Raw genomic sequence first — 17955 nt, forward strand, 5'->3', positions numbered from 1 at the left:
GCATATAGTTGTTGATGAGATTTTTTTTACAATCCTTTGTGTTTCTTTGATGTCCATTGTTATTTCTCCACCTTCCTTTCTTATTTTATTTATTTGGATCCTCTCTCTTTTTCTCTTGTTGAGTCTGGTTAAAGGTTTGTCAGTCTTGTTTATCTTTTCAAAGAACCAGCTCTTGTATTCATTGATCTTTTGTATCATTTTTTAGAGTCTATATATTTCTGCTCTGATCTTAATTATTTCCTTCCTTTTACTCACTTTGGCCTTTGTTCTTTTTCAAGTTCCTTTAAGTGTAAAGTTAGATTATTTGAGCTTGTTTTTTCTCTTCTTTTCTTTTTTTTTTTTTAGATAGGCCTATAATGCTAAGAGTTTTCCTCCTAGGATTGCTTTCCCAGTGTCCCACAGATTTGGATTGTCATATCCTGATTTTAATTTGTTTTAAGGTGTCTTTTGATTTCTTTTATCTCATTGTTGACTCATTCAATGTTTAATAACATGTTATGTAGCTTCCTTGTCTTTGTGTGTTTTTCATTGTTTTTCTTGTGGTTGCTCTAGTTTCATAGCATTGTGGACAGAGAAGGTGCTTGATATGATTTTGATCTTCCTAAAGATATTAAGACTTGTTTCATGTCCTAACATGTGGTCTATCCTAGAAGACATTGCATGTGCACTTGAAAAATATGTATATTCTGCTGCTTTGGGGTGAAATGCTCTGAAGATACCAATTCCGTTTGATCTAGTGTGTTGTTTAAGGCTGCTGTCTCCTTGCTGATTTTCTGTCTGGAAGACCTATGCATTGAAGTCAATGGGCTATTAAAATCCCCAATTGGTTGTATTTCTGTCTTTCTCTCCCTGTATGTCCATCAAGATTTGTTTTGCATATATACTTGCTCCTATATTAGGTGGGTAAAGGTTTACTAGTATTATATCCTCTTGTTGTGTTGTTCCTTTTATCATTATATAGTGTCCATGTCTGCCTCTTACAACAGCCTTGGTTTTAAAGTCTATTTTGTTGGATATAAGTAATGCTACCCCACTTTTTTTTTCTTCTCCATTTGTATAAAATCTTTCCATCCCTTTTAGTCTGTGTATATTTCCATCAGAGATGGGTCTCTTGGAGGCATCATATGTATGGGTCTTGTTTTCTTATCCATTCAGCTATGCTCTGTCATTTGGTTGGAGCATTTAAGCCATTTACATTTAAGGTGATTATGGATAGATACGTGTAATGCCAATTTATTATTAGACTATGTTCCTCTTGTTTTTTCTTCTGTCTCTTTTTAAAGCAAACACTTTAACATTTGTTGCAGTACTGGTTTGGTGTAACAAACTCCTTCAGCTTTTTCTTGTCTGAGAAGCTCCTTATTTCTAGTTCAATTTTAAATGATAGACTTTTACTGGGTTATCAGAAAAGTAGCCTTGGTTCTATGTCCTTGCTATTCATCACCTTGAATATTTCAAGCCAGCCCCCTGTGGCTGGAAATGTTTCTGTTGAGTAATCAGATGCCAGTCTAATTGGTGCCTACTTGTATGTAACTTGTTTTTTTCTTGCAGCTCTTAGGATTCCTTGTCTTTAAGCTTTGCCATGTCAATTATGATATGTCTCAGTGTAGGCTTCTTTGGGTCCATCATGTTTGGGACTCTGCGCTTCCTGGACTTGTGTGTCTTTTTGCTTCAACTGGTTAGGGGTGGTTTTGGTCATTATTTCTTTAAATAGGTTCTCAATAACTAGTTTGCCATCTTCTCCTTCTGGTATTCTCATGATGAGGATGTTGTTACACCAAATGTTGTCCAAAATGTTTCTTAAGCTCTCCTCATTAAAAAAATTATTTTTTGCTGCTCTGCCTGGGTGTTTTTTTTCCTACCCTATCTTCCAAATCAGATTCTATCCTCTGCTTCATCTAACCTACTATCTATTCCTTCCAGTGCATCATTTATTTCAAATATTGCATTCTTTCATTTGGACTGGTCCTTTTTTTGGTTTCTAAGTCTTTTCAGGCTGTTGAGTATCCTTATAATCATTACTCTAAACTCTATGTGGTAAATTGCTTCCTCCATTTCATCTAGTTCTCCTGGAGAATTCTCTTGTTCTTTCATTTAAGGTCTGTGTTTTTTTTTCTTCCCATTTTGGCTGCTTCTTTGTATTTTCTGCCTTAGTTGTTAAATGGATCAATCAGTAATTAAACTAATCAATCTGTAATCTGTAGTCAGGCTTAAGCTCCACAGTGTGGGGCAGAGTAATGTCTGTGGATGATGTTATCGCTTCCCCTCAGGCTGATGCCACTTGCAGGGAAGTGCTCTGCCTGTGAAAACTGCTTCTGCAGTGTGGGGAATGACTCAGCAAAAGTAACCTGGTTGCTGTTCCTTCAGTTCTCCCCCCAGAGCCACCAATCCCAGACTCTCCTCAAGCATTTCTAATCCACTGTGCCCTCCCTTTGCTAGAGCCCAGGGTAAGTGGCTGCAAGGTAAATTGTGTCTTGGCCCTTTAAGAGGCTCTCTGTGTCCAGCCATCTCCCTCTGGCAGATAGAAACCCTGCTTCTTTTAAGAGCTGGATGTTACCTGGGCAACATCTGGGATGTCTTTCCAGCTCTGGTGCTCGAGGCTGGGGAGCCCAGCCTGGGTTTAGACCCTGCACTTCTCAGTGGAAACGCTCCAGCCACTGAAATATCCTTCTAGAACTTCAGCTTCCACCCATAGGAACCCAACCAGCTCTCTCACATCTCCTCCACATTCCCTGTGTCTCGTGGTGAAGTGGTTCCTTCTGTCTGTCCTTGGGTATAAGGCTTCTCCTCACCTAGTGTTCAGTTGGTTGTTCATGATGATTTCTCTACAATTGAGTTGTAGTTCCAGATTGGTCCCAGGAAAAAATCAGTGTAGCTTCCACTTACCCCTTTGCCATCTTGGGTCTCAATTATTTTGTTCTTTTATTTGAGACTTTTAGTTCATTTACATACACTATGGTGATAGGAGTCAGAATAGTGGTAACCTCTATTGGGGAAATTATTGATTGGAAAAGGGCACAAGAGAACTTCCTGTAATGGAAATATTCTGTATCTTAGTCTGGGTTCTGGTTATATGAGTATATGTATGTAAAAATTTATCAATTCATAAATTTAATACCTACACTTTACTGCATGGAAATTATACTCGAAGAAACCAGTTAGCAGTAAAGGAAAAAAAGACTAGTGGAATTAAAGTTAATATAAGAAACACAACCATAAAACATTAGAATAAACTATAGGAAAATGTTATTATCTTGTATGTGGAAGACCTTTAGCAAGGCACCATAAAAATGCAATAAAGACACCCTGGCTGGCGTAGCTCAGTGGATTGAGTGCGGACTGTGAACCAAAGTGTCGCAGGTTCGATTCCCAGTCAGGGTACATGCCTGGGTTGCAGGCCATGACCCCCAGCAACCGCACATTGATGTCTCTCTCTCTCTCTCTCTCTCTCTCTCTCTCTCTCTCTCTCTCTCTCTCTCTCTCTGCTTCCCCTCTCTAAAAAATAAATGAATAAAATCTTTAAAAAAAGAAATTATAAAAAAAACCGCAATAAAGGAAATATGTATTTCCATTAATAATTTAATTTCATTTGATAAATATTTACTGGCCCCCTTCTATGTAATTTGTATGCTTGTGGGTACTGTGGATACATGAGAAAAAAAGATGCCTTTTCCTAAGGAGACTATGTTCTGGTAGGATGTCAGGGTACTGTTAGTGCTGTGTGCGAATCTTCTAGCACCTCAGTCACTTTTTGATGTGTCCCTTTCTGGCTTCATTGTGCTTTTGCTTCCAACAGTCCTCACCTGGGACTCATTTTCAGAGGAAGCCCTCCCAAGCTGTTACTTGGACTGCTTTACCTCCAAGAGCAGAGGGTTGAACATGCCTTGGAATGGCCTTATCCTGCCCTTCCTTCTGAAGGGCACACATTCCAAAATCCCAGGTCCTTCACCTCATGTTGGGACAAAGTCTAAGTAGAAATTATACTCTAGAGCTCCCCAGTGGGATTTGACAGAATCTTTCCTCCCTCTGAGATTTCCCCCTCACTTGGACTTTCCCCCTTATCTGTCCTGCTTTCTCCACTATCATGGTGTTATGGAGCAAAGGCTCATGGCCAAACATGCATAGAAGCCAATACTATGACACCAGCTTTTGAGAAAGTGAGAACAGTTTTGTTTGTGATGTTAACCATCAAGGAGAAAAAAAGCAAGGCTCAAGTCCATCTTAGGATCCAGGGTTCAGGGCGAGATTTAAGGGGTTTCAGCACTGGATCTTCCTGGACAGTAGACACACTGCTACTGAAAAGTTCTAGCTTCAGGTTCTGGCCATGTCCCAGTCCTTTGGTGTCATGCAGGGGAGAAGTTAAGGGTTCACAAATGTTACTCAGGTGGTGTGTCTGTTTAAACTTTGTTTCCCAGGTCTTGTTAGAAACAGGATAGGACCAGTCTGAGATGGGTCTGTGGTTATACTGGTCTCAGCCTTTAGTGATCCCAATTGTAGTATATTGCTCTCTTTGTGTTTCTCTCTGTCTCTAGAACATTTATTTATTTTCAAAACAATTTTTCAAGCACCTATTCACCCCTTTATTTTATTTTTTAAATTATATTGTATTGATTATGCTACTACAGTTATCCCAATTTTCCCCCCTTTGCCCCCCTACACCCAGCTCCCTTGGGCAATCCCCACTATTGTCCATATCCATGGATCATGCATGTGTGTTCTTTGGCTACTCCATTCACTGTGCTGTTCTTTATATCCCCATGACTATTCTGTAACTACCAACTTGTACTTCTTAATCCCTGTGTCCTTTTTACCCATACTCTCAATCTCCCCCATCCCCACCCATCTGGCAACCATCAAAATGTTATCTGTATTTTTTACTCTGTTTGTATTCTGCTTTTTTGTTTATTTTGTTTTTTAGATTCAATTGTTGATAGATACACATGTATTTGATGCCATCTTATTGTTAATATTTTTATCTTCGTAAAGAAGGCCCTGTAACATTTCATATAATGCTGATTTGGTGGTGATGTACTCCTTTAGTTTTTCCTTATCTGCACAGGTCTTTATCTGTCCTTTAATTCTAAATGATAGCTTTTCTGGGTAGAGTCAACTTGGTTGTAGGTCCTTGGCTGTTCATCACTTTGAAGATTTCTTGCCAGTCCCCTCTAGCATGCAAAGTTTCTGTTGAGAAATCAGCCGAAAGTCTAATGGGAACTACCCTGTAGATAACTAATTTTTCTCTTGGCACTTTTAAGGTTCTCTCTTTATCATTAACCTTTGGCATTTTAATTATGATGTGTCTTAGAGTGTACATGCTTGCATTCATCATGGTTTGGGACCCCTTGTTTGGGGCTCTCTGTGCTTCCAGGACTTGTATGTCTATTTCCTGTACCAAGTTAGGGAAATTTTCTGTTATTATTTTTTCAAATAGATTTACAACACCTTGCCCTCTCTTCTCCTTCCTGCACCCCCATGATGTGAATGTTGGTACTCTTGAAGTATCCCAGAGGATCCTTGCACTATACTCTTTTTTTTAATGGATTCTTTTTCTTCTTGCTGTTGTGATTGGGTGTTTTTTGCTTCCTTATATTTCAGATCACTGTTTTGATTCTCAGCTTCATCCACTGTACTCTTGATTCCCTATAAAATTATTCTTAATTAGTGTATCCTTCATTTCTGACTCATTCTTTATGGATTACATGCCACTTTTCTCACCAAGTTCACTGAACATCCTTATAACCAATATTTTGAACTCTATATCTGGTAGCTTGCTCATCTCCATTTTATTTAGTTCTTTTTTCTGGAGGTTTGTTCCATTCCTTCATTTGGGCCCTGTTTATTTGTCTCATTTTGGCAGCCTCCCTGTGTTTGTTTCTATGTATTAGAGGTGCTACCTCTCCCAGGTTGGTAGAGTGGCCTAATGTAGTAGGTATTCTGTCAGGTCCAGTGGCACAGACTCTGCTATCACCTAAGCTGTGTACTCAAGGTATGCCCACCATGTGGGCTTTGTACACCCTACTCTTGTAGTTGATCCTTGATTGCTCTTGGTAAATCCAAGGTCAACCCCTGCCTGTGCTCTTTCTGGGGTTATACAGCATAAGGTACAAAGCAATCTGCAGGTAGCTGCTACTTGCACTGGGCTTAGAGGTGCTCAGGCAAAGCCAAGCTGTGAACCAAAGCAAGGTTCTGCTAGTGTTGGGCCTGGGGCATTTTAGCAAGAAGTATGGCATTAGCTGAAGCCAGATGCTGCTTGTTTGAGAGAAATTAGGAAAATCTGAAGCATGGGTCCAGACATGCCATTCATAAGGAAAACCCACACTGGAAACAGTGTAGGTGGGCCTGAAAGTTGGCCCTTGTGACTGACCAAATTAGAGATATGTGTGCAAAGTAAATGATTATTGTTAAGTCACTAAATTTGGGGACAGTTTCTTATGTAACAACAGTTACGATACCACCAACCAAAGATAGGTAAGACAAGGAATTTAAAAAATAAAATAAGCCCTGGCTTATATAGCTAAGTGAATTGAGCGTGGGCTGTGAACCGAAGTGTCATCAGTTGGATTCCCTGTCAGGGCACATGCGTGGGTTGTGGACCAGGTTCCCAGTAGGGGGTGCATGAGAGGCAACCACAGATAATGTATTTGTCTCCCTCTCTTCCTCCTTCCCTTTCCCCCCATAAATAAATAAAAGAAATCTTTAAAAAATAAAATAAAAATAAATTTAAAAAATTTAAATTATACTGTATTTTAAAAGGTGGTGGATACTGTAGAAAAAATAAAAAGCAGTATGAGGGAAATTGGTTGTGCATTTGTTTGTGAGGGTTCAACTTCATGAGTAAGTAGAGTAAGAACATGAGATCTGAGCAGACTTGGAAGATGATGGAACTGGCCGTGAGCTATATTTGAGAGAACAAGGAAATGAGAACAGACTGAAAAAAACCCTAATTCAGCAGAAAATCTGGAATCTTGAAGGCACAGCCAAGAGGCCAATGTACATGGCACGGAGTGAACAAGAAACCATAGCAGAGGAGGTAGAGAGGTAATAGGAGATTTACAGATTATAATGTGGGGCCTTGTTGGCCATTGTAAGGACCTTTGTCTATGTTTTGAGTGAGAATGAAGCTAGTGTAAGGAATTGAGCAGGGGATACACATGATGTGACTTAAATTTTGAAAGGAAGAATTACCGTAACTTCTCTTTTAAGAATAGACTATAAGAGGGTTAAGATTAGAATCAAGGAGATGAGGCAGCAAATTACTGCACTCAGAGAAGCAAGAGAAAATAGTAGCTCAGACTGGGTGGCAGCAGTAAAAGTGGTGAGATGTTAGATTCTGGATAGTTCGAATAGAATGACAGAATCTGCTGAGGGATTGGGTATGTGCCAGTAGCGGAAGAGAAGAATCAAGAATAATTCCCTTATTTTTCTTTTTTTTAATAAATATTTTATTTATTTATTTTTAGAGAGGGAAGGGAGGGAGAAAGAGAAACGTCAATGTGCGGTTGCTGGGAGCGGTGGCCTGCAACCCAGGCATGTGCCCTGACTGGGAGTCGAACCTGCGATGCTTTGGTTCGCAGCCCAAGCTCAATCCACTGATCTACACCAGCCAGGGGTAATTCCCTTATTTTTCACCTAAGCAACTGGACAAATGGAGTCAATCACCACAAACAGAGGTTGGAAAGACTGTTGGTGGAAAAGTCTTATGGGGGTCAGGGCCTGGAAACCCAGTTTTCCAGAACCATCTAGGCCTCCCTTGGAAAGTGGAAAAGCCTTTAGAGAAGCTCAGAGCCCACTTGGGATGGGTGGTACAGATGATGCTAAGGTACAAACACAGTTCATTTTATTGTGCTTCACTTTACTGCATTTAAGAAATACTGTGTTTTTTACAAAATGAAGGTTTGTAACAACCGTGCATCAAGCAACTCAGCATCATTTTTCCAACAGCATTTGCTCACTTCATGTATCAAAATATTTCCAATGTATTCATTATTATATTTATGATAATCTGTGATCAGCGATCTTTGGTACATATGTTGTAATTGTTTTGGAGGTATCACAAACTGTTTCCACATAAGACAGCAAATTTAATTGATAAATGTTGATGTGTTCTGAGTGCTCCACTAACTGGCCATTACCCCTTCACTCTCCTTCTCAGGCGTCCCCATTCCCTGAGACACAACAATATTGAAATTGGGCCAATCAACCCCACAGTGACCTCTAAGTGTTCAAGTGAATGGGAAAGTAGTACATCTCTGACTTTAAATCAAAACTAGAAATGATTAAGCTTAGTGGGGTAGACAGGTGAAAACTCAAGATAGGCTGAAAGGTAGGCCTATTGCACCAAAGTTAGCAAAGTTGTGAATATTAAGAAAAGTTTTTGAGGGAAATTAAAAGTGCTACTGCAGTGAACAAAAATGATAAGAAAAGAAAAACAGCCTTAATGCTGATAAGGAGAAAGTTTTATAGGTCTGGAGAGAAGATCCGGTCAGCCACAACATTCCGTTAGGTGAAAGTCTAATCTGTAGCAAAGCCCTAACTCTTCAGTTCTATGAAGGAAGGCTGAGAGTCGTGAGGGAACTGCAGAAGAAAAGTTTGAAGCTAACAGAGGTTGGTTTGTGAGGTGTAAAGAAAGAATCCATCTCTGTAACATAAAATGCAAAGTGAAGCAGTAAGGGCTGATTTGGAAGTTGCAACAAATTATCAAAAAGATGTAACTAAGAAAAATGAATGAGGATGGCTACACTAAAGAACATTGTTAATGTTGATGAAACAGTCTTCCTTATATTGGAAGATTCCATCTGGGACTTTCATAGCTAGAGAGTCATGTGCAGCTTCAAAACTTCAAAGGACAGGCTGACTCTCTAGTTAGGGGCTAATGCAACTAGTGGCTTAAAGTTTAAGCCAGTGGTCATTTATTCTGAAAATCTTAGGGCCCTTAATAATTATGCTAATCCTACCATTTATGATCCATAAATGGAAAAACAAAGCCTGGGTGACAGCATGTCTGTTTACAATATGATTTACTGAACATTTTAAGCCCACTGTTGAGAATTGCTGCTCAGAAAAAAAGGAGTCCTATTAAAATATTAATGCTGATTGATAGTATACCTCATCACTCAAGAATTCTGACAGCGATGTACATAAAAATTACCTTAATCCCTGCAAACACAACATTTATTCTGCACCCAATGGATCAGAGTAATTTTGACTTCCATGTATTATTATTTATGAACTACATTTCATAAGGCTATAGCTACCACAGATAGTGATATTGGAAAAGGAAATGAAAAGGATTCTAGATGCCATTAAGAACTTATGTGCCCTCGCTGGTGTGGTTCAATGGATTGAGTACTGGCCTGTGAACCACAGGGTCTGCAGTTCAATTTCCAATCAGGGCACATGCCTGGGTTGCAGGCCAGGTCCCTTATTGGGGGTGTGTGAGAGGCAACCACACATTAATGTTTCTCTCCCTCTCTTTTGCCCTCCCTTCCCCTCTCTCTAAAATAAATAAATAAATAAATATCTTTAAACACACTGTAAATGTTTTAAGAAAATATTTGTGATTTGTGGGAAGAGGTCTAAATATCAAAAATATCAGTGTTAATAGGAGTTTGGGAAAAGTTTATTTCAACCCTCGTAAATGACTCGGAGAGGGTGCAAGACTTCAGTAGATGAATTAACTGCAAGTGTGGTGGAAATAGCAAGAGAACTAGAATTATACATGGAACCTGAAGATGTGACTGAGTTGCTGCAATTTCATAAAACTTGAAGAAATGAGGAGTTGCTTCTTATGAATGAGCAAAGAAAGTGGTTTCTTGAAATGGCATCTACTGGTGAATATGTTGTGAAGATTATTGAAATGACATAAAAAAATTTAGAATATTAAGTGAACTTAGTTGACAAAGCAGCAGCAGGGTTTGAGAGGATTGACTCCACTTTTAAATGAATTCTGTGTATAAAATGTTATCAAACAGCATCACATGCTACAGAGAAGTCATTTGTGAATAGAAGAGTTGATTGATGCAACAAAAATCACTGTTGTCTCATTTTAAGAAATTGCCACTGCCACCTGAACCTGCAACCACCGTCCTGATCTGTCAGCAGTCATCAACATCGAGGCAAGACTCCAACAGCAAAAGATTATGACTCACTGGCGGCTCTTGTATCTGTATTCAATCTGCTTGCAAGTGATGAATGTGTATGTTCCTGACATGAATGTTGTTTGTTCTCATTCATGTTAATGTTTAAGGCAAAAACAAAACAGTGCAGATACACATTCATCACTGACAGAAATAACTTCTTTTCTAAGTCAAATAATAGTGTTGGAATATGGGGAAAGCATTTCCTCAAGTTTTTATGCTATTCACAATGGAACCACTACAAACACAACTCAAAATTTTAAGTGCATTTATTCTGCATTGTTAATACTGCATTGAACTCAAGTTTGATGTTTAAAATATATGATCTCTGAGTAATGGTTATATTTAGATCCAGGTGGGTTTCATGGCATCATGAATTTACCCTAAGCTAAAACTAAGTGACAATCAAGAGGTTTTCTCGGTCTACCTGGTTATTGTTGAAATTGGATTCCAAACTTCTCTCTTAACTGCCCAAATCCTACATGCTTCACTAAAAAACAACAACCTTGACCCCATTATTTGGAAAGATCAAGATGACAACCTTTAATCTTTAAGAAAACTTAATAAATCCCCTGCCCTTGGATATTTTCATTGTCAACTCCCCTTTTACCTTTTTATGAGAAGGAAAGGAATGCCTTTGGAGTGCTCACCCCAAAACAGGCAGACCATCATCAACCCACAGGGTATTACAGCCAACAGCTAGAGATCCTGTGGCATTCTTCCCCATCTCCCCATCTCAGAGCCATTCTTGCTAATGCCATTTTGGTTAAGGCCACCAAAGAAGTCATGTGACTCCCTCTAACCATCTGTATCCCGTGCAGTAGAAGCCCTCATGAATTCCCGTCACACCCAGCACCTTTTGGCCAGTCTCACCTATGAAATTCTTTTAATAACTGCTCCTCGTATACCTCATTCCTACTGTAGCAACCTTCCTTCCTCAATTAACAAAACCCCTGACAACTACTTAAAGCTGACAGATCACCTTTTGGCTTCCCATGATATCTTACAGGAAACTAACCAATGCAGATAGATTTTTCATGGTTTACTGATAGCTCTTATTTAAAGGATGGGAATAGTAAATATGCTGGGCATGCTATTAAAACTTCTTTTGAAGTTATTTAGGAAGCATTTTTTACCTCTGCCCAATAAGCTGAATAATAGTCTTATTTGGACTTGTGGTCTAGCTAAAGATAAAACTGCAAATATTTATACTGACAGTTGCTATGCATTTGGAGTAGCCCTTGACTTTGGAATGGTATGGAAACAGCAGTGTTTCTTATCTCTAATGAGGCTAACATTAAAAATAGTTATGTCCAAAATTTATTAGATGCCATATTTTTAGTGGCCCCTTTGGCTATTATTAAGAACCCTGGGCATTCCTAACCACTCTCTGAAGGCTGAAGGAAACCACCTTGCTGATATATTTCTGCCAAGAACTCTGTTGTCAAAGGAACCAATAGCCAAACATTTGTCATGGTCAAAAAGGATGTTTCCCCAAAGGATAGTTTACAAAAATTGACTAGAGATACCCAACAATTGATCCCAGGGAAGGTAAAACAATATTGGAAATCTAATAACTGCTATTTAGATAAAAAGAGAGAACTCTGGTTTGGGCCAAATAAAAACCCAGTCCTAGCAGAAGTCCTAAAATGTTCATTACTACCATACTTGCATTAAACTATTGGTCTATGGATAAAATGATAATGTTCATGAACTTATATTGGTGGGTAAATATCAATGAGACTACAAGAAGTACCAACTTTGCTTGCCCCGCCTGCCCAAAATATAATCCTTGGAAATCTGTCTATTGCTCTAGGACAATTTAAATTGCCCAAAGAATCACTAGGGGTTTGGCAAATGGATTTTATTCAGCTTCCTTTGTCTCATGGATATACATGTGTTTCAGTCATGGTTTGTATGTGTTCTCAGTGGACTGAAGTTCTCCCTTGTAGATAGAGTACTGCCTCTTCTTTGGCTTAATATTATGTTAGAAAATATCCCAACATGGGGAACCCCACCTTGAACTTCATAGTGACCAGGGAACCCACTTCCGTGGTCAAGCACGTCAATAGGTCTATGCCACTTGTCTAGTTCTACAGCACATTCATCATGCCTCCTATCCTCAATCCTTGGACATAGTTCAATAGACTAACACTACCATTAGGACCCAATTGGTGGCCCTGGCTGGGCAGGCAGCTCAGTTGGTTAGAATGTTGTCCTGATACGCCGAGGTTGTGGGTTCAATCTCTGGTCAGGGCACATACAAGAATCAACAAATGCATAATTAAGTGGAATAATAAATCAATCTCTTTCTCTATCTCTCCCCACCCCTCTTCCTTTCTCTCTTTCAGTTTTTGAAAAAGAGCCAATCGGTAAACGTTGCAGAGATCCTCCAGATTCCTTGGCCAAAAGCATCGTCATTGGTCCTTCTAAATCTCAGAACAACCACCACCTTTGAAACTTGTGAACTCTCAGCCTTTGAGATAGTCACAGAATGCCCAATATTCCTAGCTCCTGCCTCTTGATCCACAGTTGATAAAAAGATATACCTCAGTATTGTAAAAGCTTCTGTTGGAAATAATCATACTTTAGTAGAACAATCTTTTTGCACATGAAAACCTCAAACACCATCATTTGCAACCTGGGCACTCTGTTTTTATTGGAGAAAATACCTCCAAAAACACTCTTCAACCTCACTGAAAAGGCCCCTGTCAGATCTTGTTAACCAACCCTTGTGCTGCTAACTTCCATGGAACAGACATTCACATGTCACATCCAAAGAAAACACCAGCCTTGGCTAGTGTAGCCAGGTTAGAGCATTGTCCTATAACCAAAAGACTGTGGGTTTGATTCCTGGTCAGGGCACATACCTAGATTGTTTGACTGCCCCCACATCCCTGTCCGGGTATGTGTGGGACTCAGTAGATTGATGCTCCTCTCTCTCCCTTCCTTTCTCTTTTCCTTTCTCTCTAAAAGCAATGAAAAAAAATGTCCTAGGGTGAGGATTTTAAAAAATGAGAGAAAGAAATCACCAAACCCTGAGTGGACATGCAGACCTGAAAATAAAGATCTCCAGGAATTGAAGCAGATGAGAGTTGAAGAAGACAGCTTTCCCAAGATGACCAGACCAGGCCTGTATACATTTTTTTGCCCCCTCACCCAAGGACATTTTTCATTGTCTTTAGAGAGAGAAGAAGGGAGAGAGAGAAACATTGATGCAAGGGAGAAGCATCAATATGTTGCCTCCCACACATACCAGGAATGGGGATTGAACCTGCAAGCTTTTGATTATGGGACAGCGCTCCAACCAACTGAGCCACATCAGCCAGGATTCCAAGTGTATTGCAAAGGGGGAAACATTTTCTTTCTTTTTAAGAGAGGGTAAGAGAGGGAGAAAGGGAGAGAAATACCCTTGTGCAAAAGAAACATTGATTGGTTACCTCTTGCACGTCCCCTACCCGGGACCTGGTCCATAACCCAGGCATGTTCCCTGACCAGGAATCGAGGAATCGGAGTGGTGACCTTTAAGTTCTCAGGCCAGTGCTCAACGCACAGCCACACCAGTCCGGATAGGGGGAAACATTTCTGACTCTTGGGCTTGTCACCAGAAACTGATTTGTTCACATTGTCACAGGTCCCTTATATATGATAAAGAAGAAACTTAATAAGAAAGGTAACATTCAATAAATGACATTTAAAATTCTTTTTTCTTTATTAAATTTATTGAGGTGACATTGGCCAAAAAGATTATATAGGTTTCAGGTGTACATTTCTATGACACATGATCTGCATATTGCATTGTGTGCCCACCACCCAAAGTCAAATCATCTTCTGTTACCATATATTTGCCCCCCTTCATCCTTTACCATGTCCCCCAAACCCTTCCCTCTGCTAACCACCATATTGTTGTCTCTGTCTGAGTTACTGTTTGTTTTTCTTGTCTGCTCATTTGTTGCTTTCAGTTTTATATCCCATATATGAATGAAATCATTTTATTAAAACAATTAAATTTATTGGGGTGACATTGGTTAACAATATATGATTCATATGTACAATTCTAGACTGTCACCTGTATATTGCAGTGTGTGCTCACCACCCAAAGCCTCATTTCCTTCCACCACCACACATTTGACCCCCTTTACCCTTTTTGTCCTCTTCCTACCACCCTTCCCCTCCAGCAAGTACCATACTGTTGTCTGCATCTAAGAGTATGTTTATTCACTTGTTGCTTTCTGTTTCATACTCCAAATATAAGTGAAATCATATGGTTTTTGCCCTTTCCATCTTATTATGCTTAGCATGATATTCTCAAGATCCATCCATGTCATCACAAATGGCAGCGTATCATTCTTTCATAGGGCTGAGTAGTATTCCATTGTGTAAAAGTACCACATCTTTATCCAATCATCCATCGAAGGACACTTAGGTTGTTTCCATGACTATTGTGAAAAATGCTGCAGTGCACATGAGGGTACATAAATCTTTGCGAATAAATTGTTCAGGTAGATACCCAGAGGAGGGATTGCTGGGCCCTACAGAAGTTCTATCTATTAAGTTTCTGAGGAACCTCTCTATTTTCCATAGTGGCTGTACCAGTTTACATTCCCACCAGCAGTGAATGAGGGTTCTCCACATCCTCTGCAACACGTAACATTTCTTGACTTACTGACAGTGGCCATTCTAAAGGTGTGAGGTGGTGTCTCATCGTGGGTTCTATTTGCATTTCTCTTATCACTGGTGAAGTTGAACATCTTTTCATATATCTGTTGGACATTTGATGTCTTTTGGGGAAAAGTGTCAGTTCAGGTCCTCTGCCCCTTTTTTCTATTGGATTGGTTGTTTTTTTGTTGAGTTTTATGAGTTCTTTATATATTTTAGATATTAGCCCCTTCTTGGAGGTATTGTTAGCAAATATCTTCTCCCATTCAGGTTGGTTGCCTTTTTGCTTGATGGTTTCTTTGGTGTACAGAAGATTTTTAGTTAGATATAGTCCCATTCATTTTATTTTTGCTTTATTCTTCCCTGGCCTTTAGGGTCAAGTTCACAAAAGCCTCTCTGAGACCAAATTCCACAAGTTTGGTAGCTATGTGTTCCTCTCTGTATTTTATGGTTTAAGGTCTCACATATAAACCTTTAGTGCATTTCAAGTTTATTTGTGTGTATGCTATTAAACAGCAGCCTACTTTTGTTCTTTTGTGGGTAACTTTTCCAATATTCCTAACTGCAATAAACAATACTTTAGACAATAAGCCTTGCATGTACGCACACACAAAGGTGGATTCCTATCTCATTCCTTGCATCAAAATAAATCCCAGGTGACCCTAGCTGGTGTGGCTCAGTGGATTGAGCACCAGCCTGTGAAGCAACCGGTCACTGGTTCAATCCCAGTCAGGGTACATGCCTGGGTTGTGGGCCAGGTCCCCAGTAGGGGGGCACTCAAGACGCAACCACACATTGATATTTCTCTCCTCTTTTTCCCTCCCGCTCCCTCTCTCTGAGAATAAATAAAGTAAATCCCAGGTGGATAAAAGAGTAAACCCTGGAAAATGAAACACTGAAACTACCATAGTAATGCACAGGTGGATATCTTATCTTCAGAGTGTTGAAAATAGTATGAGCTCAGAAACCCCAGGGGAGGAAAACAATGAAGTGGCTACCTAAAATTTAAGATGTATGTGTAGCAAGGGACAAGTGGGAGATAACACATCTCAATTTGAAGGCACTAATTTGTTAACAGGGACTTATTTTAAAGCAAAGCAAACTACCCGCTGTACAAATAGGCTATGAATCTATGAAAGTGAACATGCAGGTCGTAAGAAAAAAATACAAAGGCAAATAAACAAAAACAACAGCAAAAACGATGCTCAGCCTTGCTAAGACTTTTTTTTTAAAGGCACATGAAAACAAAGACGTATTTGCGCATCACATGGGCAAAATCTGGAACCATTTGCAGCAGTTTGAGCGGGGCTACAATGACTGGTATACGCGGTTGAGGATGGTGTATATTGGAGCAGCGTCTCTGGAGGGCACGCTGGCAGCCTTGTTGCCGCTTGAAATACGCACACCAAGCTCAACAGTGGGGAGGCAGAGAAGGTCCACAGGCCAGGGGAGACAGTGCTGAAGGAAAGAAAAAGACAGGCAGGCGTCCTGGGCTGCTATTTCTGTGTCTCCGTCCAAGGGCTTCCTGTTGGCCTCGCCCAGTGCACTGCAGAGAGAACAAGAGTATGGAGCAGCCTGAGCGGCAGGGAACCTGAGCATGCTTTGAACATGCTTCAGAATGTCTCCCGACCCTGTGCTCAGAGTCTGTCCTGTTTGGAAGTCCTTTCCTGGAGACAGATGCTCAGGGACGGGACACGCAGCCCTTCAACCTCAAGGGCGCGCCAGCAAGCACCCTTCAGGCTCTCTGTGCTCATCTGATGACTGAATGTGGCGCCTGATTGCAGACTCCCCCGGTCGCCACTAGGCGGAGACAGAGGAATGCTCAATAGATGCTCCTTCCAGATTTGAGAGCTGAGGGTCTAGAGAGGAACTATGGAAAGAGGAAGCAGACAAAAGATATATCATATGTTTTCTGGTCGCCCTTGAGTAGGTAGTTCCCTTAGTCTTGGGCTGCTTTTCCATGCCATGACCCACCCTTCGCATTTCTCCTTGAGGCGGCCTGGGATGTGACCTGGCATGAGGGTGCGGTGGTAATGAGGCAGTTTGCACCACTAGATGACACCATAGGGGAAGGTGAAGCGAGGACTCAGACAGGCCTAGGACTCCGTTGCCTGCCGCGTCCTGACATCAGTGTCTCTCTTGCACATGAGGTAATGCTTTGCGAAAGCTGGCCCACATCCACATTCCAACACCTCCTCCTACCATTCTCACTGGCCATCTCTTCTGGCCTCTAAGTGCAGGATGGAGACACACAGAGAATCCTGAGGTTGTTTTGTAGTGGGTGAGGGGGGCGGTTGAAGTTATCCCCAACCTGAACTGTCACCTGTAAACTTAGGAGCAGTTGCTAGTCCTGTTTGCCACTGTTGAGGAACTGAACAGCCCATCAGAGGGGCCACCCCACAGCTGGGGCCATGCAGTGTTTTCCTTGTCACAACGTGTGACGTGTAACTCCACAAACAAGTGCATGAGACCAGTTGGCATTTCAGGGGTGTCCCCACACTGACACAGTTGTCCATGTGCATCTAGCATAGAGGCCACCTGTCCCCACGTGGAATTAGATGGTCAATGCAGGAATTCCTCCATATACACCTCTTTCCCAAGACCCATTTCTTCAGTCTCATGGGTGGCTCTCCAATCCTTGGGACCATGCAGCCCCAGGGACTGACCCCAGGGCCAAAACTCTACCTGGGTGTTCAGAGGGCAGGGAAAGACTGAGGAAAGAGGCTGGCCAACCCATTATGGTAACTGAGTTTCCTAAGGGAAACGTACACACAGGTGCCTTTTGGGCGGCTGGAAGACAAAATGAATGCCCATGCCTTGACAGGTGGGAAGAAATTATGTAGGGTGAAGGGGGTAGGGGATAGTCACAGATACCAGTAGGTGAATGCTGCCCAATATGGAAATTACATGCTTGACCAGGTTAGGACAATGGGCTGTTCCTGGAACCAGCACAATGTGGGAGGTAGAGAAGGGGAACAGGGTTATATCCTGGTGCTGCAAAGGGGGTTTGCAGGAACTAATCTCGTTACGGAACAGCGTCTCCTCCAAGGTGAGGGAGGTGAGGCTGGAGCCCAAGATGATGGCAGCATTGAGGTTCTCTCTGCATTTGAGCATGGCAGCCAGTGGGCAGGTTAGGCACATTTCCCCTTAGGAGGCCACC

The 17955-nt window shown here is 41.0% G+C and overlaps 1 protein-coding gene across 1 annotated transcript in view; it reads left to right on the forward strand.

The window, feature by feature from the left end:
• Positions 1 to 15912, forward strand: part of GAB3 (GRB2 associated binding protein 3) — a 103955-nt gene extending 88043 nt beyond the window's left edge. Inside the window, exon 11 of the mRNA XM_045817396.1 lies at positions 12488 to 15912. Coding sequence (XP_045673352.1) covers positions 12488 to 12494 — 7 coding nt within the window. The 3' untranslated portion in view covers positions 12495 to 15912. The remainder of the gene's footprint in view (positions 1 to 12487) is intronic.
• The last annotated feature ends 2043 nt before the right edge of the window (positions 15913 to 17955 follow it).

The sequence above is a fragment of the Phyllostomus hastatus genome, unplaced genomic scaffold (genome assembly GCF_019186645.2).
Source record: "Phyllostomus hastatus isolate PE091 unplaced genomic scaffold, TTU_PhHast_1.1 phas_scaffold_255, whole genome shotgun sequence".
In the NCBI taxonomy this organism is placed as follows: domain Eukaryota; kingdom Metazoa; phylum Chordata; class Mammalia; order Chiroptera; family Phyllostomidae; genus Phyllostomus; species Phyllostomus hastatus.